The sequence below is a fragment of the Melanostigma gelatinosum genome (assembly GCF_949748355.1).
Source record: "Melanostigma gelatinosum genome assembly, chromosome: 6".
NCBI lineage: Eukaryota > Metazoa > Chordata > Actinopteri > Perciformes > Zoarcidae > Melanostigma > Melanostigma gelatinosum.
Window position 1 is genome coordinate 6,047,061 of NC_136639.1, and position 24,393 is coordinate 6,071,453.

General features: G+C 40.5%; 1 protein-coding gene across 1 annotated transcript; it reads right to left on the reverse strand.

The window, feature by feature from the left end:
- Positions 1–16,191: 16,191 nt before the first annotated feature.
- Positions 16,192–24,361, reverse strand: ptgs1 (prostaglandin-endoperoxide synthase 1; the record flags this gene model as incomplete). The annotated part of the gene is made up of 11 exons (XM_079270220.1): positions 24,285–24,361; positions 24,121–24,198; positions 22,441–22,557; positions 21,784–21,924; positions 20,475–20,618; positions 20,222–20,403; positions 19,978–20,061; positions 18,667–18,913; positions 17,968–18,254; positions 17,053–17,200; positions 16,192–16,544 (listed from the first exon to the last, which is right to left on the reverse strand). The coding sequence occupies exons 1-11, from the start codon at positions 24,289–24,291 to the stop codon at positions 16,192–16,194; spliced, it is 1,788 nt and encodes a 595-aa protein (XP_079126346.1). The 5' UTR covers positions 24,292–24,361.
- Positions 24,362–24,393: the final 32 nt, after the last annotated feature.

Genomic DNA, 24,393 nt, shown 5'->3' on the forward strand with positions numbered 1-24,393 from the left:
TGAATACATGCAGCAGTGCCACATTTAAATGCAACTTATTACAAGGGAAAGCAATTTAGACAACATTACTTTTTGTCAATGTTGCTCTGAAAACAAGCCAAAATCAAAAGCAAATGCTTCAATGAATTGTTTTTTTGTCACTTAAGCTCCACATTGAAAGCAAACTATGAACGGAGATCTGATATTAAATAATTACAAACAGAAGAATTTCAGCTTTATAGTTGAAAAATACTCTAATGCAGGCAAAATTAAATGTAATCACTGCCCCACAATCATTTCAGGTGCTGGGGATGAGGTTTAGATTGTAGATTATAACTCCAGATTATCGACCACTTGATCTGAAGCGATGCATTCAGCTCATTCACTGCAGCTGTAGCCCATTTTAGTCCCGTTTACAGGCAACCACTTCCTCATAAGTACCTGCCAGACTTGAATTTTTTCTATTATTTCTGCATTATTTGAGGAGTAAAACGACATTTGGAGAAATGCAACAATGTGCGACACAAAGTTAAGTTTTGTCACAGTGCATACTAATTCAACATCTCCACTCATCGTTTTATTTAATTTAGAGATTAAGTAAATCAATAATATTATGCCTTTGACACTCTGTATTAAAAGAAAGAGCATAAGAGTCAGTGTGTGGGCTAAAAACACAATAATGACATGCTAAACTGTGTAAATGATCTGTTATGAGACAAACAAACACACACCCACAGGCTCTCAGCATTATGTGAGTTTAACCAGCCGCTGAACCAATGATTCATTGATGTGTTTAGTTCAACAGTGATGACAAATACTAGTGTCTGAAATCAAGGTGTTTTGTGTTTTGCTTGTTTCGTTTTCATTTGTTCAAGTATGTCATCACTGGTGGGATTTACACATTATCACATCCTTTGATTTATTTTGTTCTCTAGAAGCAGCAGGGCCAGGGGACAATTATAAAATAAAAGGTGATGATATTTGTTTTTCTAAACCTCAATATTGATAATATGATGCTTTCGTTGGTATGATTGTAATAATTGAATACAATTTTAGTCCAATTTAGGGGTGGCTGATACGTTGTTTATTCATTCATATTTTGAAAAACCTATTGAAGACCAGTAGAAGACGATTACGTTTTATAATAGTATGACCAGCAGATTTCCACACAATAAGTACGTTTCTATCCACCTCAATGCCAGAGTGAGAAAAAAAGTTGAAATATCAAAAACAAAACATCAGATAGAAACAGTAACTTTCCTCAAATTAAATCAGGAGGCAAAATAATGCAGAACTGTCATCTGCATGTTCTTTTTAAAAATGTGGCTACAAGCTTCAGACAAAGGTTGTCTGTAAACCTTTTGATGATACAGTTTTTGCGAAACTTGCTAAAGTGATCAATTTGATACAAAGCATCTTTTTATGTTTCTCTCTGGTTTCTCTGTGCAGCGCTCACATTCTTGCAAAGCACACCGAACCCATTACCCACACATTCAGCTTTAACCCTTTAATCACGAATGAGATCAAAATGTGTCTTCGGCATGTTTCCCGTCAATATCTCCGAATATTTACTTGTGCAAATTCAGCATTGCATTCACAACATTTGTGGCAGGCTCAAACAATAAAGGATCAGCCCTTACATGGCCTTATTGAGGATCATGAAAGCCTATGTGATCAGACGGGTAGCTTTCCTTGCAGAGGACCAATAACTGATCTTCACAGTACAAAGCTCCGCAGCCTCTTTTCATGTCACTTTCATTGAGTGGAGGGCCACAGTGGGAGCTCTATAATGTGGCTGGGCCCATTCAAGGGACTAAATAGGACAAAGCTGTGCTTGCTGCGGTGCCACAGACTCACAAACAAAATAGGAACGAAGCAAAGCGAAAAAAGGGAGGGGAGGGCATTAAGAGCACGAGGGAGAGTGATGTTGAATTCACCTGCTGAATACATTTGCTAGAAACTGATCAAAAGTGAATCTATGCATGCGGCGGTTGAAATGACAGCTGTTGTGGTCATGGTGCAGTGAGAGTTCATGAGAAAAATTAAGGATGAAGTCATATTGTATCACTGAAGAATATCTCGGATTTTCACATATTTTTCTATCCTTCTGCGCACCTAAAATCACAAGGTTGACATTTGGGTAAATATATTCAACCAAAGCTTTTTACTGTTGGGACTCAATCTTGGTGGGGTTGCAAACATGTCAACTTTTCTTTTTCAGATTGATACTACCGGTAATATTTGTTTCCTTTGCAGTTCTGAATGTCATACGCACGTTGTTTTTTACAACTAACAATACACTTTGTGAACACCGGGTCAAAACAACCTGGTCTCTATTGAGAATGAGACCCCATGTCTCAATTCTCATTCTAGTCTCAATGACATGCCGGCAAAAATAAAAGTAAAAAAAACAAAAACACATATATTATTTTGGGTAAATAACCCAACAAAAATATCAGCACTAACTCTAACTCTGAGTCAAAACGACCCAAGTAAACCCAGTATGCATTGGTGCTGTATGCTGACCCGAACTGGGATAATGTTGAACCCAGTAATCTTTAAATTAACTTTAATAGAAGTATTTATGTTGCGCTTACCAGGATGTGGGGCTTTAAATACCACAGAGTTAAATAATACAAATGCTGTAGAGCGGATGAACAACACTATACCATCAAAACAACATGACATGTACTTTCCAACTTGCTGAAACTGTGCATTCTGCTTCTGTACCTCCTTGTCTGAAACTTAACCATATGCATGTTCATTACCTTGTGCATGTAATTACATGTTATAGACATGCTACAGGTGCTTTGGGGTTCATTTTTAGCCTGTCGGTTACCTGAGTAAGTCTGCATCAAATTCCATGACGACAAGGGTTGAAATTGACCACATTTCCAACACAAACTCTTTTATGTGTGCACATTTTCAGCTGACACCATGGATGAAGCTGTGTGGTGGTTTCCTCAGGGAGCTCTGCAGTAGGATGCATGTCTCTGTCTCCGTTTGGACGCTTCCACAGATGACTTCCCACCTCTGCCTACTCATCCTGTCCAGCTTGGCGGTCTCATCCGAACTGAGTGAGTCCATGAACTTTTTTTTCATTGTAGGTTCGTCCAACCACTCGATGTTTGCTGTCCCTTAACATCATGCGTAATGTCGACAGACTGATTCGTGATTGTCTCTAACGTTCACGTTCATGTTCTTGCTCATACTGCAGGTTTGGAGGATGTTTTCTTTAGTCCCCAGGACCAGACAGTCAGAGAAGGAGAGGGAGTTTTCTTCCAGTGTGTGTCAGGGGAAAGTTCACCTCCTGCGAGCATCACCTGGCTCAAAGATGGGACACTGGTCACAAGAGGTAGACACATTCAGGTGAGCTCCGAATGACTGTCAGCTCCTGCTCTCTGTCTCCTACAACACTCGGAGGGATCCGATATTGCTAAAGACTTTTACTTGGACTTAATTTGTAGTGCAACCTATTTTGTAAAGGTACACTTGAAAACACAGCAGAACTATCACTAAGAGTGGTTATATAATCTTCACAAATTAACACCATTTTTATGATTTTTGAAGCCTAAATGCAATCGTCAGAAGAAAAACACTTACCGGTACATTAGATCATGAACGAAACACACCACAGTAAGATGAGCTTTAGTGTCTCCAGGATTAGGGCGTCTTTATTACATAATTAATTAGGTGTTTGATTACTCTTGAGTGTTTCAAACATAAACCAACGCTCCCTGGCACTGCAGTTTTTTCCGGTGGCCGGGAATAGCCAAAGTAAAGCAAAGAGAGAAGCCGCTCCAATGATGAAACTCCTTGTGCCTGTATAGAGCTTGCACCCTAAACAAGACACTGACTGAAATGTGTCAAGAATCCACAAGCCTCAGATAGCCGCTGAATAACCTCATTAGAGGGCAAAGCCTGTGTGAAATACAGCACAAACTCCACTTGTCTCATCTTTTGTTTAATCAGGGCACAACTAATTATGCAAATTGGAATATTATTGTACCTTTCGACTGAGACATATCATACGGCATGCTTTAAACTTAAAGTGGTTGTTGTTGTTGTTCAGGGTGAGTATGGAGGTGGTAACCAGAAGAAGACCTCAGGTACTCTGCATCTTTTGCACGTAACATTAGAGGACGATGGGATGTACGTATGTGTCACACACAGTCCTTCACTGAACATCAGCAAGAAAAGCAGCCCAGCCAAACTCACCGTGCAGGGTGAGTGCGTGTACATCTTTTTGTTTTCCCTTTTACATTTGTCAGTTCATACCAGCAAATCACTGTTTCTGATTCATCAAAAATAACAAAAATCTTGTCAAAAAATGTAGATTTGTAGAAGTATACTAGTTTTAAGACTCTATTATTCTTAAGTAAAGTGAAAACTTTCATCTTGCATTTTATAATTCAGTTACATGTTTTGTATCAGTATTGAAGCAGGGCCGCATTGGCAGATCACTAGCATCACGAAAATGTTGCTTTCATCTTAAAAAGTATCTTAAAAACTCAGTGGAATCAAGAGAAATGATCCATTCAAAATTAAAGGACTTGTATTCTGCATGATTTTTAAGAGTCAGCACTGCATTAAAGGTCTCATTTGAATTGTATTGTCTGCAGCGGGGTTAATATCTTGAAGCGGTGTCACTCTACCTTGCAGGTGTCCCTAGAAGGCTGCAGATCATCCAGGGCCCTGACAACATCACTGTTGCTTTGGGAACAGAGGTCTCCATGCACTGTGCAGTCCGTGGCTTCCCTGTTCCCATGGTGCACTGGTTCAAAGACGGCTGCCTCCTGTCGAACCGCTCGTCCTCGTTCGGCCTCCAGAACAATGGACAGCTGCTCACATTCAGGTCCAACACTGCATGGGACAAGAGGAATATTAATTCTTTATTGTCAAATTGTAATGATGATACGAGAACTATGCACTGTAAGAAAAACGATGTAACAAGTTGTGATCCACGCTGTCTGGAGCTTTTATACTGCCAGATTGAATTTAAATTATAATTTTTGTCCGTCCTCACCAGGAACGTGACTAGGGAGGATGAGGGCTCGTATCACTGTGAAGCATCCAACCAGAGAGAGTCCATCAAGTCCCAGCCAGCCTTCCTACTTCCAGCCGGTACTGTGTGCCAACGTCTACAGTAAACTCAACCGTTTAACGTCTTTGATTCAGACTTTAATTGATGATTTTATGCAAAAATAGCATTTGTATTGTATTTGTGACTTTTTTGTTCACAAAATAGATGTACATTTTGTGCAATATGCAAGTTATGTAGCAAAAATAAAACTTGAGGTAGTAGTGGGAAGTAGTAATGCAGTTAATATCAAATAACAGTTTGCAACAATGTCTTTCTCAAACAGGGAAAGAAACACAAACTGAATCACAGATCGTAATTTAAATGAATGAGATTGATTTTGGGGCTTTAATAGCTTAGTCCTCTCAGGATTCTCTTCATTACTTTTACTCACAAAACATGATTATTGATGGTTGTGGTTCGACAGTGAAACTGTGAAAAGTACATACTCAGTCAGACCGTGACTCGTGTTTCCAGAAATGGACTGGAGTTTCATCCAGCAGCCCATCAACCTGACGGTGAAGAGCGGAGAAAATGTTACAGTCACCTGCAGGCCTCCATACGGCCGACCAGCAGCTCAGGTGTCCTGGTTCAAAAACAACCGACTTCTCGCCCCCACAGCTCACGGGACGGTGCTGCCCAGTGGAGACCTCTTCTTCCACAGGTTTGAGTGCATGTATGCGTGTTTAAAGACACGCCATGTGTGCAGTTTAGTTTGTGAGTTCATGTGTTTGTCGTTTCTCTTTTGTGTACATTGTCGACAATATGCTACATTGCTGCGAATAAAGCTAATAATATATAACATTTGCGTTTCTAGAAGTGCGTGTCTTGATTTTATTCTCTGCAGTGTACAGGAGTACGACAATGGGAGCTACTTCTGCAGGGCCTCCAACATCCACCTTCAAAGATTTATCACTTCCAGAAGAGCAACTCTGACTGTGCTGGGTATGACATCACGATATATCCACAACACTGCCTCACTGGACACGCTTCAGACTGTTGCTTCACCTACATGTGTAACAACAGTCATTGTTTTCTTCTCTTCCTGGAAGCCCCTCCATCAGTGAAACTGTGGCCCCAGGTTGTGACGGTGTCTGTGGGTGCTCGGGTGGTGCTGGAGTGTCAGGTGTCCGGTAACCCTTCACCCTCCATTAGCTGGATGAAGAGAGGCCACTCCAAGCAGACTGGAGGCAAGATCGTTTTGGGGTACGCTAATATGTTGTGGCTTTATTTAAAAGGAAAGACGGTTGATGATATTTTCTGTCTTGTAACCCTGTTTGCTCATCAGTGGTGGAAGAAGTACTCTTTCCTTACATCAGTAAAAGTAACGATACCAATGTAAAGGTACTCTGTTACAAGTAAAAGAAAAATGACATAGTATTACAGTATTAAAATGTACTTTAAGGGCAGTGTGTAGGATTCGGCAGCTTCTAGCAGTGAGGTTGCAGAATGCAAACAACTGAAACCGATGTCAAAAGGTGAAGGGACAGTTTTAGTTTGTCCGTTCTGGGCTACTGTAGAAACATGGCAGCCGGCAACATGAAGACGAGAAGCCGAGACTAAAATGGTTCATTCTAAGGTAACGAAAACGATTCTTATTTTCAAGTGATTATAACCTAAAGAAAAGAAATCTAATAATATAATTTTCCCTTCCTGTCAATAAATCCTCCTAAATACGAAATACTCTTTATTCTTTATTATTAAAAGTTAAATTACTGACTCACAAAATGGTCCCTTTCAGGGTGTTAGATTATTGAGCTTTCAAGGTCCCAAAAGATGACAAATATTTTTTTTACTGATTGACACAAGATAATAAATTGTTCACAAGTTATGTGCTACAAGATTAAAAAAGTTTTATTGTGGTGTTATTCTTTTAAGTGCATATGTCTACACAATACCAAATGTTCCTCTGAGACGTAGTGGAGTATAAGTACTTCAGTAAAGTATGAGTACCTCAAAACTGTACTTAAGTATACAATACTTACTTTAAACCACGGTTGCTCACCAGCAAAACTACACAAAGTACTGTGACAGCTGCGTTATGACCATGTTCGTCTCTCTCATACAGATTGAGAAATGCCACTCTCTACATCCAGTCAGCCCGGAGCTATGATGAGGGAGTGTATGTGTGCGAGGCCTCCAACGCTCTGGGCCACAGCCGCAACACGGCAATGCTGAGAGTTGCTGGTAATTTGTAACACAAACTAATGTTAACACTTTCAGTGTGAGGAATATGCACTGCTCTGTACAGTATGTATGCAAGTACAAACTAGGAGTGCAGACCACATGGATTGAACCATGATATGATGAAAGATGCTGTGCACCAATCTAGAATTGTACCTTCAATAATCATTATTCCATATCCCAAAGAGAATTGGGATATAGCATATCTTACTGGTTTTGCAATAGGAATGTGGAGCGGTGTCTTATTTGGATTATTCGATATTGGACCTGACAATCTCCTTAAAACGAATGTGACATGTACAAAAGTACATTGTGTCCACTAAACAATGATCTAGTTGCAAAAAATTGTATTTCCTTGCAAAGAAATGCTTGACACGTGTCACAAAAGTGTATTATATTCCACAAATTGGTACAATAATGACAATGTAATTATGTTAAAATAATGTTAATTGCATTTTCCTCATCTTATGGCGCATAAAGCAGTACGTGAGGGTGCCTGTTTTGCCTAAAATGCACAATATGACTACATGTTTCTCTTTCCTCGTCCCAGTGAGTCCCATCATAGTGACCTTCGTAGGTCAGGTGAGCTGCAGGATCGGGGCTTCAGCGGTCTTGCCCTGCAGGGCTGTAGGTATTCTGCCCATCACCTATACCTGGACCAGGGGCAGAGAAGAGAGCCAGTCCCCCATCAGCCTCACTGAAGACAGACACACTGATGGTGAGTCCAAAGTGTCACTGGAGCTGTTTTATTTTCATCAGGTTCTCGTTGGAAGTTGTTTTCAGCAGCAAAACAAATGTACTTTAATCTACGGAGACCTGAACCGGATGTGATTCATGACTTGTTATCTTATGGTTCGTGCAGAAAATGGAACTCTTCACATTTCCAGTGTGCAGTATTCTGATGTAGGGGAATATTACTGTACTGCTGAGAATCGAGCAGGACGACATCAGAGACGCAGCATGCTTGCTGTTACAGGTATGTCGATATCTGCTCATCATAAAACCTGTTATTTCTCCATCATCGGTAGAGTGACAAATACCTAACATTATTAAAAATATACATGCAAATATTGTCTTATTATCACAGTATATTCAGAGAGAGAGAGAGAGTGTATATGTATTTAAAGTATATTGTTATACCACAAGCTGCTTCCTTGAACCCATACACAATCTTGCTGATTGTCTTTCATGCTGTCCTCTGTCCTAAGCTGAACATCGTCCAGCTGATAGAGGCAAGCAGACAAGACTGGTTTTGTCTGCTGTGAGTAAACCTCTGCTGTGGCTTATGTGGTGACACTGTTTGGCTCTCAGATCAGTGTGGCTTCTGTCCAGAAGCTGTAAATGATTCTTCAATGTCTTTGCTCTTTACAACGTTACGTGTGTGTGACTTTTCATTGGCAATGGCTGACGTTGCTGCTCTGATATTTGTGGCATATAACCTGCCTTTTACTTGTTTTGTGGCTTAGTTCATTTCTGATTGTGTCAAACGCTACACCTGTCCTGGAACTAAGAGTCGTTCATATTTTCTAGAGCACCATCACGAGCAAAGACCTGCCTGCTCCCCAATCCAGAGACTCTTTGGCTGAGCAACACCTTGGGACAACACACCATCCACATGTGCAGACACAGCATGAGGAGGCCACGTGTATGTAGTTCAAGAAAAACTTCTATAGGTTATGATAACTTTGTACTCATCAAAGTAAGTGCTGAGCTATTGTAACCATATCAAGAAAATAGGAACAACAGCGAACAGTCAGGTTGAAAAGAAGCCTTCATGTTATTCATATTTATCTTAAAGCAAAAACAAAGGCAAACGATAAAATTGCAACCCAAATTGTCTCGGTCCTATATGTCCTACGCCAGGTGAGGGTGAGGTGATGGAGACAAAAGAAGCATCTGTCACGCCAACACTAACCTAATGCTGCATTCACATGGAATCAGGCAGACGGCAAACCTTATATCATGTTAGTTGAAGAGATCAGGTTGGTGAAATAAGGTTAGACCGGCAAGCAATGTCGGCCAACGCTTTTGCCGTCCTTAGCAACAGACTTTATAACTGGGACGTTACGATAACTCCCTCACTCAAGGAGAAAGTTGTTTAAGTTTGCAATAGAATATTAACAGAAAGCTGCATTTTATAGCTACATGCATTACTAGAATAATTAATTGCCCCATTGGACCACTTTTTAGCAATGTTGCTGTGCGATTGAGCCATTACATTGATGAGTTTGATGTTAACCAATAGAACTGACGTTTGGAGCTCCAGAACATATTTTCATTTTTCATTTTCATTTCCAGGCTCCTTATCACACTGTGATGCTACTACAAACAGAGCCACCACACTGTCTACGTTTTCAAGAGGAGCAGTGGCTGAGCTCAAGATGCCTACGCTACGATCACTCGGCCATCTTTTAAAGCACCGCCTGAATCAGCCAACGACCAATCCAAGCCAGCCGTTAGTCACACAGATGCAGCCTCCAATGTTACCACCTCCTCCACATCCAAACTTCCAGTCAGTAGATCTCCACTTCCAACCGCCATTGACCAGTGATCCTCTGTTGATTTCAAATAGTGAGCCACCAGTAACATACAGTCAGACATCAGTAGTCACTAGGGGAGTTTTGAGTACAACCCTTCAGGATATGCTCACTGAAAGTCAATCCCATTGGACATTAACATCATCGCGTACACAATTTCAGCATAAAGTCAGTGACGGATTGTTGGTAGAGCCTGATTCTCAGGGCTCTAACATCCGTGCTGTGTCTCTAGCCAGTCGACTCATAGAGCCCTTAACTGAGACGTCAAGCGCTCCAGTGGATAGACCCTTTGGCTTTCTTAAGCTGGATTTGTACTCGCCGACTCCAACACAGAGTCCAGCGACCCAAACTAAGACGAGCCAGTCTAGTTCAATCACCCAGTCTTCTGCTTTTCAAGCTGAACTGCGCCAAACTCAAACTCACCAGCTGGTTACAAAAAGTACAATTTACCAATCCGTCCGTGAGCCAACCTCAACCCAGATTTCTCAGACCAAATTCGAGCACCACGGTCAACATCTACACCTGGACACACATCTGCAGCCTTCGCCAACTCTCTCACAAATATCTCAATCTGATCCTAAACAAACTCTCACTCAAAGTCTTCTTCCAAAGTTCCATCTTGAGCTATCGACAAACCCACATCATCTGCCTTCCACACAACCTCCACCGTCTTCAGTTACAAAGCCTCAACGATCCCAAATTTACAGTGAACCTTCGCCCACCCTACCTAAACCAGCTAAAACCATGTCTACACTTCCTCGATCATCTCCAACACAACATCCACTGCTCCACTCACAAGCTTATCTACCTCAGACAGAAACCTTTCCACCCCAGAACAGAAACCCTCTTAAAATCCAGCCTTCAATCTCAACCGCCCATCAGACCTCTGATCCTTCAACGCTGGGCCCTGAGATTCCTGTTGTCCATCAGGTCAATATGTCCGATAAGGTACAGCTAAATACGAGCCAGAAAGGTGACCCAGGTCAGGAAGCTAAATCAGCCAATGACACGGAGCTTACAGAGTGGCTGAAGAGGAACACCTCCCAATCACCTATGACCAGCAATGATCAAAGGTAGGTCAAAACATGATATGGTGGAGTGATAGATATTGTGAAGAAGAAAAAACAGAAATATTTCAGTTAAGTTTTGTATTCCACACAGAGTAACGCAGCAGTCTCCGTCATGGTTGCCCGTGCTGGAGAAACATGACATTCCCATTGTGGTGGGAGTGGGTGTATCTCTGGCCTTCATCTTCATCACTGTTACCTTCTATTCAGTGGTCCAGAAGAACGAATCTGCACCAACAAGCCGAGCAGGTCAGAGATCCTCAGCCACATCAAATGTCAGCACACCTATTTCACACTCTGAACATGGTAAACTTCGGAAAAAAAAATCATTACTCTTCAAGGAATAGTTTAACATTTTGGGTAATATGCTTTTTCGCTTTAGGGCGGCGAGTTACATAAGAAGATTGATACCACTCTCATGTCTGATTGTAGAAAGAAGAGCCTCGCCTATTTTAGACATCAAAGTCTGTTTACAGCTTTTGGGGAATTCTACTGCAGTTGTGAATTTGTATAAAGACTTTTGCAGGCGGCAACCTCCGATTCTGAAAAGTTAAGCCAATTCGGAAGTTCCTTAAACGTGCATCCTCTCTACTGGCCATCGAGGGTTACGACTCCGGTTGCAAAAAGAAGTCTGATTGTATGGATGTCTATGAGAAAATGACCCCACTTCTCACTTGATTTATTACCTTATTAAACATTACAAACATTAGTTTATGGTCTCAATTGCTGGTTTTAAGTCTTTGTCAACACAGCATGATGTTCATTTTGTAAATTATAGTCCCATTGGGAGTAAAAGAGACGATAAAGCAGGTTATGCCTTAGGACGTGGCTAACTTGCGATTGTAATATTACTATCACTACCAGCGATGTATACGGGGTCTCTGTGTCACTCATCCGCATCCGTTCACTTTACTGTAAAAGAAAACAAGAAGGTGAACTCGGAGCTTTGAAACCGCAGTCCACAAACCAATGGATGACGTCATGATGACTGTGCTCTTCATATATACAGTCTGTGGTCTTTTGTGGGCTGGTCTTTTTTTTTTTAAATAGTCTGTATAAGTAATAATAAGTTTGACAATGAAAAACAAATATGTGTGTAGAGAAAGAAATCTCTGGAGTCAACTCCTGATCTCTGCTTGAGGCTAACGGCTCGAGACTACGTTAGCTGCTAGCATAACACCATCTCAAAACTGTTGGCTTCGGAGTTGCATTGTGGGAAATGTAGGTGCCAGGTTTCTGTTGCACCAATTGTTGTCGTCTTTCTGTCCATAGTGAGTCCAACAATTTGTGTGCCAATTACATGTAATAGACAAGTATTAGAGTGGTGTCAATCTTCTCTCCACCGAAAAGCGAATAAAGCATATTTACCAAAATGTCAAACGACTGCTTTAAAATTTAAATTTCCTTGACAGCTCAGAGGAACGTAGACATCCCCATACGACAAACTGAATGTCGAGCTGCAGGACGTACGTATGAAAACAGGTAAATACACTAATACAAGACAAAGAAATGCATGACACAAGGTCAAAATATCTTTCTGTCTCTTTGTAAAAGATGCAGGAGCCTAGAGTGTTTTGTGTCTTGCACAGAGCTTTTGAAGACGATGATTGCATGGCAGTGATTGAGCAGAGCCCCAACACATCAGACACCCAAGCCCGACCTCCAGGGCCGAGCCTGGTCACGGTGCAGATGGAGCCTACATTTGAGGAGCTTCAGGAGGACACACAGCTGGCTCTGGACAATCATTTCGTCACCGTAGAGACTTATCCTGAGCCCATTCTTGACACAAAGGTTTGATTACACAGAAACACATTTTAAGAGGATTGTCGGTCCTCAGGGCATGAACAGATTGAACAAACAAGGCAGCCCGGTTGTAGCGCAGAAGAGCAAATCTGATACATTTCCTCAAGCGATGTCACTTGAGTCAACAAAATCTGGGACTTAGAATGACTCAAGTTTCCCAGACCTATTTACGGTAGTCCACTTGCCATGTCTGCATGAGGTTAGCGGCTCAGGGCTACATCTGCCGTTACTATAGCACATCCAAATCTCCATCCAACCTGTAAGCAGTGAAGTTGCATCGTGGGTAATGTAGGCGCTAGATAAGGAAAAATCACAAGAAATCATATCATAAAAAGGATCTTTGGTTCTGTTGCAACGATTTTTTATCAATTTTGCTTTCAACTGTCCAGTCCGAATGTAATTAAAGAAGTAAATTCCTAAATCGAATTTAAGATAATATGGCAACGGCATGTCCTCTAGTGCAACCCTTTGCCTCACAAGTGGCAACGATTTAACAGCATCACAGCTATCTAGCTTTTTGCAAATATTTTTGTTTTCTGATGTGTAGTTAGTGCAAACCTCATGATGCCATCTGGCCTGGTACCCTTTATTTGATCAAATCATATAAATTACCATTAATATTGTTTTACTATTTCAGATTGATCCCGCTCTGGAGGATGAGAAGGGCTGCAGTGTGTCGCAGCCCAGCATCCAGCTGCAGTGTGCTGAGGACTGGACCAGTAACAGAGAAGACAACCGCTGCAGCCCGGGCCAGGACGCGTTGCCGCCCCCGTCATCCTTACCCTCTCGATCGCCTTCCCCCTCTCCACCATCCAGACGTGAGGAGGGTCTGCGCTCCTCTTTAACCCTGCAAAGTGCAGAGGCATTTGTAGCACCCATCCACCACAGCCTCAGCATCTCGCATGGCAACCCTCCCATGCTCCTTTCTCACCACGTCTCCTTGGGCCTCACTACCGTGGCGGTAGATGTTCATTTTTACCCAGCAGCCACTGCTTCAACGGCAGTAGGCACGAGCACCCATATCAGTTCAGTCTCTAATTCCGCTTCAGTGGCTGCACCTCTGTTCAGTCCTCCGGTAGTTAACCGTCAGGAGAATGACCAATCCACTGCCAGATTTCATCAGAGTAAGTAGATCCAAATTAGGGCATCAAGTCCAGGACACGCTCATATGAACAACCAGTTCAACAGTCATCCAAAATATTTTATAATTTTACAAATATATTTCTTTGACATATAGTCCGAATATAACGACTAAACAGTTTACACAGGGCTGCAGGATTAGAACTCGAAAAATATATTTTTACGTAACAGTGTCTTTAAGTGTATGGGGTCAGAGCCTGGAGGTGGTTAGCTTAGCATAGCATAAAGACTGGAGGCAGGGGGAAACAGCTAGTCTGGCTCTGATGAAGTTAAAAATACGCAGACTAACTCATTTAAAACATTATTTATCTCCTTTGTTGAATCTGTACACAAACTGAAATGTAAAGACAGTTTGTCCGTTCACCTGTGCAGCATCTCTGCAGCTCATGACTGTTAACAAGAATTGAAATTAAATTGCGACGCAACCCTGTAACTAAAATGTGCATTTTTCCCAAAATGTTGAACCATTTCTTTCAAAAACAATTGTGATACTATGGGGCTAATATATTCTGTATAAGCATTCACAACTTTTTTGTAAAGCGTATTTCCTAGCATTAGCACGGTAGTTTTTGTGTTACTTCCTGTGTTACATTAATTATTATGTGACAGTCTGACTGTAGTTCAGGCCTCTTCTGAATTGTGGGCTTGCTTTCTACTCTCTTTATTTCACTGCTGAAACAGGAAGGTGAAAATGTGCATGCTGAATATTGTTTAAATTATTCATTATATAGGAATCATGTTTCATTGTGATGTTATGGGTTAGTTCAAGTACAGTAAGACTTAAATGTGTTGTACAGTATTGACTTATCTAGTGAAACAGCCAAGGATATTTTACTTTCTCACAAAATACTGTATTTCTTTTTGTTCAGTGACTTTCACTCTCTTATATCAAGCTACTTGACTGTTAACACCTTTTTTGAAACCAAAGGTAAGGGTAAGAGGGGCTGTATCAATAAATATTTAGACATTATAAACGTCTTAAGTGATATTTTAGACAGGGACTGGGAATGTTATTTTTAACATAAAGTAAGTTGCTGAAGCCCAATAACTATGTGCTCCAAACTTCATCAAAGCACATCCTGTATCAGTGTTTTATCAGAATGAACATGACTTGGTGTTGAGGCAAACCAGTTTCTTCAAAGTGGAAGTTTTGACGACACAGAAGCCGGTCTCTCTTTGGAAGGTGCTGGGCTTCCAGTACTCAGGGGAGCAGATGGGGTTTCCCATCAGGCCTTTCAGGGCCTTTTTTTTTCATAATAAAAATTAGCATCCCATCCTTATTCTGGTCCCGTTTTATAAATCTACAGTTTTGGGATCTTGGAGTTCAGTATTAATCTGACTAATCTTAAAATAGAAGAGATGAATTACAATTTTGTTCATGAATTTAATAGTTGCTCTAAACATTTGGGATAAAGTACAGGCTACAAGCTACGACTGAAATCCATTAGAACTCATTTACATGTGAGTTTTTACTTTATCAAGAGCTCTCTTGATACTACATTTGACTCTAAAAAATACACAGTTGTATTCCTGTAGCTATTGAAAGGGTGAATCTTTTAAATGAATGTAGTGCAGAGACTTGTTTTTTTCAAAAGGTAACATATTCATATTCAAATTTGACTCAGTCAATTGTTTTGGGTCACTCTTTGTAGAGTTAACGGCTTTTTTAACAGCAGACATTTTGACTTTTCATAGAAGGAAAACCACAGGAAATAACATTAATGATGTCTCTGTTTTATGACAGTGAGCCAGCATGCACACTATCTGAAACTGAAGCAGCTAAATGGATATTTGTTGCCCTCTAGCAGCTGAAATCTGCTCAGTGCAGCGATCACACTAGTAGAAACCGTCTTGAAATGTATCCCACAGAGGTCAGTGCAACCACACTTTTCTGCCATTATAGACAGTTCAGCACATCATGCAGTACAAGGTAATCCAGCCCAGAATAGCTTTGGTGTAACTTCTCAAAATAGATATTTAATTTAGATTTGTTTGCAGTTCTTTTTGCATCAGAAGTAGTGCACATTAATCCTGCAGTGTGTTCAGCATGCAAGCCCCCATGATATGATGCCAGTATTGGTTTTACTTATTGAGTTAACACTAAATACACATGAACTAATTACATTTAAAACAGAGAAGTACTGCTGACAAAACCACAGCAGTGTGTGATCACTTTTCTCACACATGCTGTGAGGTGATACACCACCCTCTGCATCCTGTTCGTCAGTCGAGAACTCGTTTAGTATTGGGATTGTAGGTTTTTTATTAAAATTAAAATCACTCCTCTCGTAAAATCCAGTCCAAATGGGATTATGACAAAGAAGTAATTATATTAAATACAACTACAGTATCTCCCACAGTCAGTATATTAATAAACTAATTATGATTATTGAAATCGTCATTAAAGTTCAGTAGGTAATTTCCTTGGTTTTGTTTCCTCCTCTTTGTTCCGGGGAACATGGAAGTCCACGTATGGACACCACTTGGTGTTGAGGCACACCAGTTTCTTCAGAGTGGAGGTTTTGACGATATTGAAACCCGTCTCTCCCCCAAAAGTGCTGGGCTTCCAGTACTCAGGGGAGCAGATGGGGTTTCCCATCAGGCCTTTCAGGGAGAAGGGAGCACCCATCTCCACCATGCTCTCACCAAATAGACTGTTGGGACGTGTTTTCTCCAGCAGGACGCCGGGGTAGAGCTCCAGAGCGTCTATGTCACCATAGAGCTCCTCCAAACCTCTGGCCATTTCGATGTCATCTATTTGGAGAAGAGAAAACAGCAGCTAATAAACTGTTGGCCTGATCAATCATGTTACACCAGACCGCCCCGTATGTGTCACACAGATTAAATGTGTTTTTTCTTTAACCACTTCAAAAACATAGTGTGCGAAAGCATTCTCAGTCATCTCGACACCTATTGCTTTATGTTTCGATCCACTATCACAGCACAGCTCCAGTGATGCTACGTCATCGTATGTTTCTGCAAACAACTGGATACTGGTCATAGTTTCTGAACCAAAAATATATTTCATAAATACATTTCATATCTCGGATCACACTTGCAGAAATGCGCAATGCCACGTGGTTAACATTTTTAACTTTTATCAAGTTATCAGTTACCACAAAAATGAAAGAGGAAATACCGACTTCATCTCTGCAATGACAACGTTCGTTCTTCCACAAATCATTTGACATCCAACTGTGGCAAATAAATGTCAAATTTGAAATCCAAAGCATAAATGCAATATTACATTATTCCTGCTTACCAGTGAAGTCATAAAACGAGGTGTATGGCTTGAGGTTGAACTTCTTCCTGTATTCATTAAAGGGCTGCACGCGTGTTGCTCGGGACTCTCTGATGACCATTTCTGCCACCTTGAGCACTACTGCATGAGAGTTGTGACCTCCACCTATCTGAAACACAAACAAAGACGTTACTGCAGTACTGAACTGTTCGTAGTGACACCATCAGCCAGATTTTTTAAAAAAACAAACACTCACTGATAAACACTGTTCATCTTAATTCTCCGCAAACAGAAATAAACCGTTGCAAGAAAATGATGCTGCTGAAAGATACGAGAATATTGTCTCTCATTTGATTTTAGGAAGTGATAAAGAAACACAGCGTGCACACAGTGTTTAGAGATACGTGTCCTGCCACATGTTTCACAAGAACTGCAGTAAAATGAGAGGTTTTATCAAGGGAATCTGGTGCTAGAGACACTACTGCTTTAGTCTACAGGACAGCAAAAATCAATACAAGAGGAAATTAGTTATTAAGTTCCTCTTAGTAGCTTTAAAGAGAAGTACAAAAGTTCATTTTTTGGTACTTTCTCTAACCGTTCTTTTGTTAACGATTGAATGATTTGACTTATTTGGGACTGAAACAGATACTTAAATAAAGTAATCTGAGAAGTATAGAGTTAAAATCTCTCCATCAACACGTGAATATCTAAAGCGATAAAGTTAATGTAAAATCTTAATTTGAAAAGTAACTAATAACGACAGCTGAGGGATAAATGTAGTGGAGTAAAAAGTACAATATAGTATAAAGTAGCATTAAATGTACATACAAGTACAAGTAACTTCACATCTAAAAAGCAACACTACCCAGGCTGTAGCTGCATTGGTACCGCTATCACTGGATTCTTGTGAACAAACAGTAGAAGGTACTTATCTACCTGTCCTGCAGGTTGTTTGGAGAAGGCATCCACCATTTTCTCCACACCGTAGTGCATGAGGAGGGAGGTGTTGTAAATAAACTGGGAGTACGGGACTTCATCTCCGTCGATGAGGAAGCTGTCGGGCATGAGCGGGTGCCAGTGGTAGATGTGGCAGAACTCCAGAGCGATGCGGTTGCTGTACTGGAAACGTGTGTTGAAGAGCAGGGTGGGGTCGAACTTCAGATCCAGCAGGTAACCACTCAGATGCTGCACGTACTCTTCTATTATGATGTTGATGATCTCTCCTGGGCGGGGCAAAGAATATCATCACTTGATGTCACACACTGAGCTAAACCTTATCAAAATGACTGATAATTTGTCAAACAATTAGAGCTGAAACGTTAAGTTAATTCCTCTATTAGTTGATTGACAGACAATTGATAATCAACTAATCTTGCAAGTCATTTTGCAAGCAAAAATGCCCAAAATGATACAGTTCCAGGTTACAGGAATTATGTGCTTTTCTCGGTCTTAAATTATAATAATTTGAATATTATTGTGATTTGGACTGTTGGTCGGACAAAACAAGGCATTATATGAAGTCACCTTTGGTATGTTTTCACAGTTTTCTGAAGTTTTAAACACCAATAATTAAAATATACATTTGTTCCAATCCCTCTGTCACAGAGAAAGAAGATTTGCTCCCGACGCCCTCACCAATGATGATGAGTCTGGTGGTCTGGAAGAGCTGCTCATCGTCCCAGGTGGGATGTTCTGCCTTCAGGATGTCACAGACTCTGTTATGCTCCCTCAGCCATACGGTGGCGTACATGGCGAGGCCCGGCAGGAGGCCGAACACCTCCTGACCGATGACCAGGCGCTTTTCTGGAGGGAAGTTCTCAGGATACACCATGTGCACGGGGACCTCAGATGCAGTAGGAGGGTACATCTCACCATTTACTGTCTGTGAACAAACAAAATAAGTAATTCAGAGAGAGATAGTTTGAAGATGTGATTCTGAACCATTTAAACGTTTTAATACCCCATTTTCTTCACCATGTTTCGGTAAATTTAAGTTTTGTTGTGCACAGGTCATGACAGGACTTGTGAATACCATGCTGGTAGAGTAGGCCTACCACAGAACATCCTCAAGCAGAGTGGCTTTTAGATAAAAAAATAGTTTGAGGAAGTTCCCTCTCAAACCCTGATAACAAGCATGTCGAAGGCACGCTACCAGTTAGTGTGACACAGGAAGTAAAAGTTTATCAAGACTGACAGTCTTACCACAAAATACTAATATTTATAAAATATTTTGGAATAGCACTCATATCGTACAGTTATAAGATTACTTTTACTGTCAAGATGTCTGATATTTCAAAGATAAATGCAAGAAAATGCCCATATAGCTTGTAAGTCTTAATGTAGATGTGTTTGACATTTTGGGAAATATTCTGAATAGCTTTCTTGTTAAAATTTAGATGAAAATATTGGTACCACACGTCACTGTTTTTGGGTGGATTAAACAAATGAGATGCTGGTAGGTGGATTTTGTTCCGTTCAGACAGAACCAGCTGTTTCTCCTGATTCCTGTCTTTATGCTAAGCTAAGGTAAGCTAACCCGCTGCAAGGCTATTAAATGTAGCTGATACACTGCTTTGAGCTATACATGCGCAGGGTAACAATAAAACGTTTGTGTATCTGTTTTAAAGTTATTTTCAATGATTGCAAAATTGTAATTTTCACCCATAAAGTATAGGCTACACTGGACGCCGCAGTGAAACCGATCAATCATCCTCATGTTTTATGATTGTGTGTCAGCTAGTGAGCATGTCAGTAAGTGCAGACCACATTTAACATCATGACTCATTATAAGGCTGTCACCTCTCTTCTTTTAAATCTGCTTGACTGCTTGCTGGCTCCTGCGATGTATTTACAGTAAAGACGTGAGCGATTAATAAATCTTCTCATCTAACTCTCGGCAAAAAAGACAACAAGCATATTTCTTGAAATTAAGACTTTCTTTATTACCTGATATTTTAGCTTTCCATCTTCATGAAGCCGGAGGTGATGCTGTCGGATGAGGTCGTCTCCGTAGATATTGCTCGCATCCACCTGGTGAGAGAAAAATACATAAATGTGTCAATAGATTCATAAGTCAAACATTCACAACCCAACAATGAATTCATAAAAGGTAACAGGTATTTACGGTTTAATAATAATTCAATTCTGGTTGTGGCTGACTGCTGAACTGCCAGTGCTGTGTGTGTCTCACCCCGTGTCCTAAAGCCTTGGTGAAGCCACCTTGAACTTTATAGGCTGTCTTGAAAAACTGGTGGGTGAAGTGTTGGGCCATGAAGGCAAACATCAAATTGGTTCCCTGAGGATCTGGCCTAAATGTCTTCCTCCTAAAAAACCTCTCAGTCAACACTTTGGGATCAGGCAGGCCATGTTTACCTGTTGAGAAAGAAACATTTCAAGATTTCCTCAGGAACACCGCTGTCTGTGTGCAGTTGAGCAGGTCTCACCTTTAGCTCCCATCGGTGGAGGGCAGTCTTCAGGTACCGGAGGGAGGAGACGGGTGTAGTAGGAGATGTTGTAGTACGACTCCCAGCTGAGGTATCCATACTTGGTATTGTAGGTCGGAGGGCTTGGAATTAGGTCGCTTCTGGCTTTGTGAGAAAATTTACAAAATATTGTGAAATACAAATTTATTTTATGTACATTTTCCAATTTTACTGTCTCTTTGAAATGAATGAAGAACCTTGTTTGGACAGCTGATTCATATAAAGATTTAAGGGATAAGGCTGGTGAGATACTACATGTAACTTATTGTCAACAAATCCCATGAAAAGACCAAAACCAACAATGGATCCAACTAGCATGCTACCAGCTACAACGCCTGATATTATTCTTCGGCTCTGTGGAGCTCAATTGTTGCCCAAAATCTATTAAAAATACATAAATTTGCCAAACCGGAAGCACTGTATGTATTTCTCAGCCCACAAACACTGATGTAGCAATACTTGCTAGCAGACCAAATGTGTATTAATCCGCAGCTGAACATAATCCCAAACAAATGCACTATTTACTCCTGTTTAAATAATGTTTTCTTGAAAACAGTGCCCTGCTGTTATACGAAAATATTTAGCTTGTTTTTTTAGTTTTTTGAACATCTTTAGTCGGCACCAATGGGCATTTTCATGGGTCTTTTTGGCAATAAGTTAATTATAGAATAACAATAGACTTCACCTGAAACTATGCTTTCAGTTTGCTTGCAAAGAATACAATAGCCCAAAGTGAGAGCGTTGAACTATGAAAATATAGAGCAAAGGAAACCGTAATGCTCATAGTAACCCAGTTCCTCTTTTGTGGGTTCAAATAATCTTTTGCACGCTCTCAAAACTTGTCCTGCATCAAGGAAAAAACCCTCTAGAATGCACTTACTGCTCACATTTATTTAGTCTAAAAGCAGTTTTATACACGCATGTGCATGCAAACAGCTTTGTGTCTATGGATGAGGCAAACCCACTCTGACCTCTCTTCCTTGCTTCTCATAAGAATATTATGACAATTAACCCACCAGGCCTTATCTCAAAAAGCTTTGAACTCAGCAATATATTCATCAAAATGTGTCTCCACCTTTAAATAAATCAACGTCAATAAAACCCAAACTCCTGGACAACACTGCGTATCAAAGTGTACATGCTGTGACAATAAATAACAGCGAAGATCTGTAGAATAATGGAGGGAAGATATTGGCTGCAAGCCAGTCGTGTTGATTTCTCTGCAGTGGTCCGTGTGATTCATTGATTGACTTGTTTTTTTTTAACCTACCCGTCAGCACCAATGTCATGACTGTGTCCCGCAGGAAAGAGCTGTTGACGAGGTCCCAGAACCAGTGGAAGTGGGTGAGGATGAAGTGAACTACTGAAGGGCTCGGCTTCAGCGTGAGACGAACTCTGGTCCAGAGCTCCGCTGCACACAAAGATAGAATAAATATTCTTTAAATGAACTTCTAATGAATCAGCCTTGGTACAGGGTTTATAAATTGTGACTATTGTAAATAAAGTATTTATCAATGCTTCATAGATCACATTAATAAGAGAAACCTTTGTGTTTTCACGTTTGTTTTGTGTTTCTTCTCCTTCAAAATGCCCCTTGCTTTATGTTTTTAGTTCTTTCGTTCATTAAGTGGTGAAGGGTCAGGATGAGGATCGGTCCATCGGACTGTTTGACGTTCACCCTTCTGATGAAGAGCTGCAGGAACTGCAGTCTTTATAGATTATTGTAAAAACCCTTTCTTAGTGTTTTAACTATACATAATTTAACTAAACTAAGAAGAGCATTAGAGTGGGTTAGGGTTAGGGTTAGCATGGTGTTTACGTAGGCTTAAATGTAACATTTAATTAGCACTGGAGCTAACAGGTACTTGGGAAGTTGACCAGCCGTTCACTTGAAGGGTGACTTTTAAATAATGTTTTCTGTACTTACGAACAGTGCAGTTGTCTCCATAGAAGCCAGTGCGAGTGCAGTCACATTCGTAGCGATCTGTACCAAATCTCACACACACTCCTGAGTTCTGACAAGGGTACCAACAACAGGGATTCACTGCAAAGGAAGAAAAACATCAACTTACTTTCTATGAATGAATAATTGGAAGAATGTTGCCACTGCTGAACTAAATGACAGTGCAGATGATGTATTGCCTGTCATTACCGAAACCAAATTCAAACACAGACAACCTGAAAATGTGCCGTTTGTGCGCGTCAAACATGTCCCATAACATCTTATAGCTAAAAAACAACTCGAAACTTTTATTATCTCACATCATCACTACCCCAAACATGTAACCAGCGGTTGCCTAAGGGTTAGGGAAGTCGGCTGCCCGCCCTCATTACCACCACTGGCTCAGAATATACGCTTCACAGAAAGTCTTTTACGAAATTAGGACTTCATTGCTTGTAAAAAGTTGCTGCTGCATAGCACCAACCCCAACCACCTTCCTCATATCTTCAACACTCTGCTGTTGTCGTACGGCTTCCTGTCCGCCCTTCAGACTTGCAAAAGTCCAATGTGATGGTGAGACGCTGCAGTTTTTTCTTCCTCATTAGCTATGAATGAGAGGATAGATAAGCATGCCCACCCTACATGAACGACAAATAAATGTAGGTTTCTAAAAAGGAGAACTGTATGAATGCATGCATGAGCTGTTAGTTAGAATAGCACTGATGTGTTATGTAGGTCTACATGTTTACCAGGAAAGCAGATAACAAATGTATTTATTGCACACATGAGTGAATGCAAAATGGTCCTACTTCTATTTAAATTGAATCACCATAGGTAGGTATTTCATCACTATTTCACACTTTTTCAAACCATTGCTTATGATATGTATGACACTCTTTTATCAAGGTTGATCAATGGTGGCTTCATTTGAAATAAAAAAGTCAGTTTATTCATAGATCCATTCATGGAGCGTTTCCTAAAGAGTACTTTGAAGTTTGATACTTTAAGTATATTTTGCTTTTGTGCTTTTACTTGAAATGATGAATTATGAATGCTGGACTGTATTTGTATTGAGTGGTATTTCTACATTTAATAAAAAGATCTCAATACTTCATCCACCACTGCTGCTGCTGCCGCTGTTTTCTAATATTTCACTGATTTTGATACAACAACCTGATATTTTCTGTGTTTAACTTGAATTTACATTATGGGCTTCTTGCTATCATTCATTAATTTGCTGTGAAAAAAGTGATTGTAGTATGCATGTCGAACTTTACGCGACAATATTAAGATAGGAAATGTAATGTAATGTGGTAAACTTGGCATTTCTTTTTACTTTCTGTCACTATGTCTGTCTCAGTTGTCTCAGACTCTCCCACCTGTCTCAGTCGCCCGTCTCTCACATCCACCTGCTCACCCATTTCCACTTTCCCTCATCAGCCCTGCAGTATACAACAGGCCTATTTCCACCCATTCTCTGCCGGATTCTCAGTGATTCTTTGTGCCTTCCTTACTCATACAATACCCTACCTATTAACCCTTGTACTAGCATCATAATAAAGAAAGAATGTATGCATCATCATGAAATACAGTTAGTATAATCACTACAACCTCAAACCACATTGTTAGTCTGAACAATAAAGACGTGTTGTGATGAGGTCTTACCAACACTTGATTCAGCAGCACATGATGAGCTCTCCAGCAGCAACAGGTTGAGAAACCAGATGGAAAAGATGCTAAACCCTACAAAACATAATTACAGGTCAATATTATCTGGCAGTAAAAACATCAAATTCTATCTGCAGGTGTTTAATAATTTGAGGACTCACCTTTCATGGTTCCTACGAGTGGATCGTTCTCCGGGGGCTCAAAATGAGTTCCTAGAAAGTAATTTGAGAGACATGGGTTTGCTACTCTCTCAACAACCCAAAGACCTGC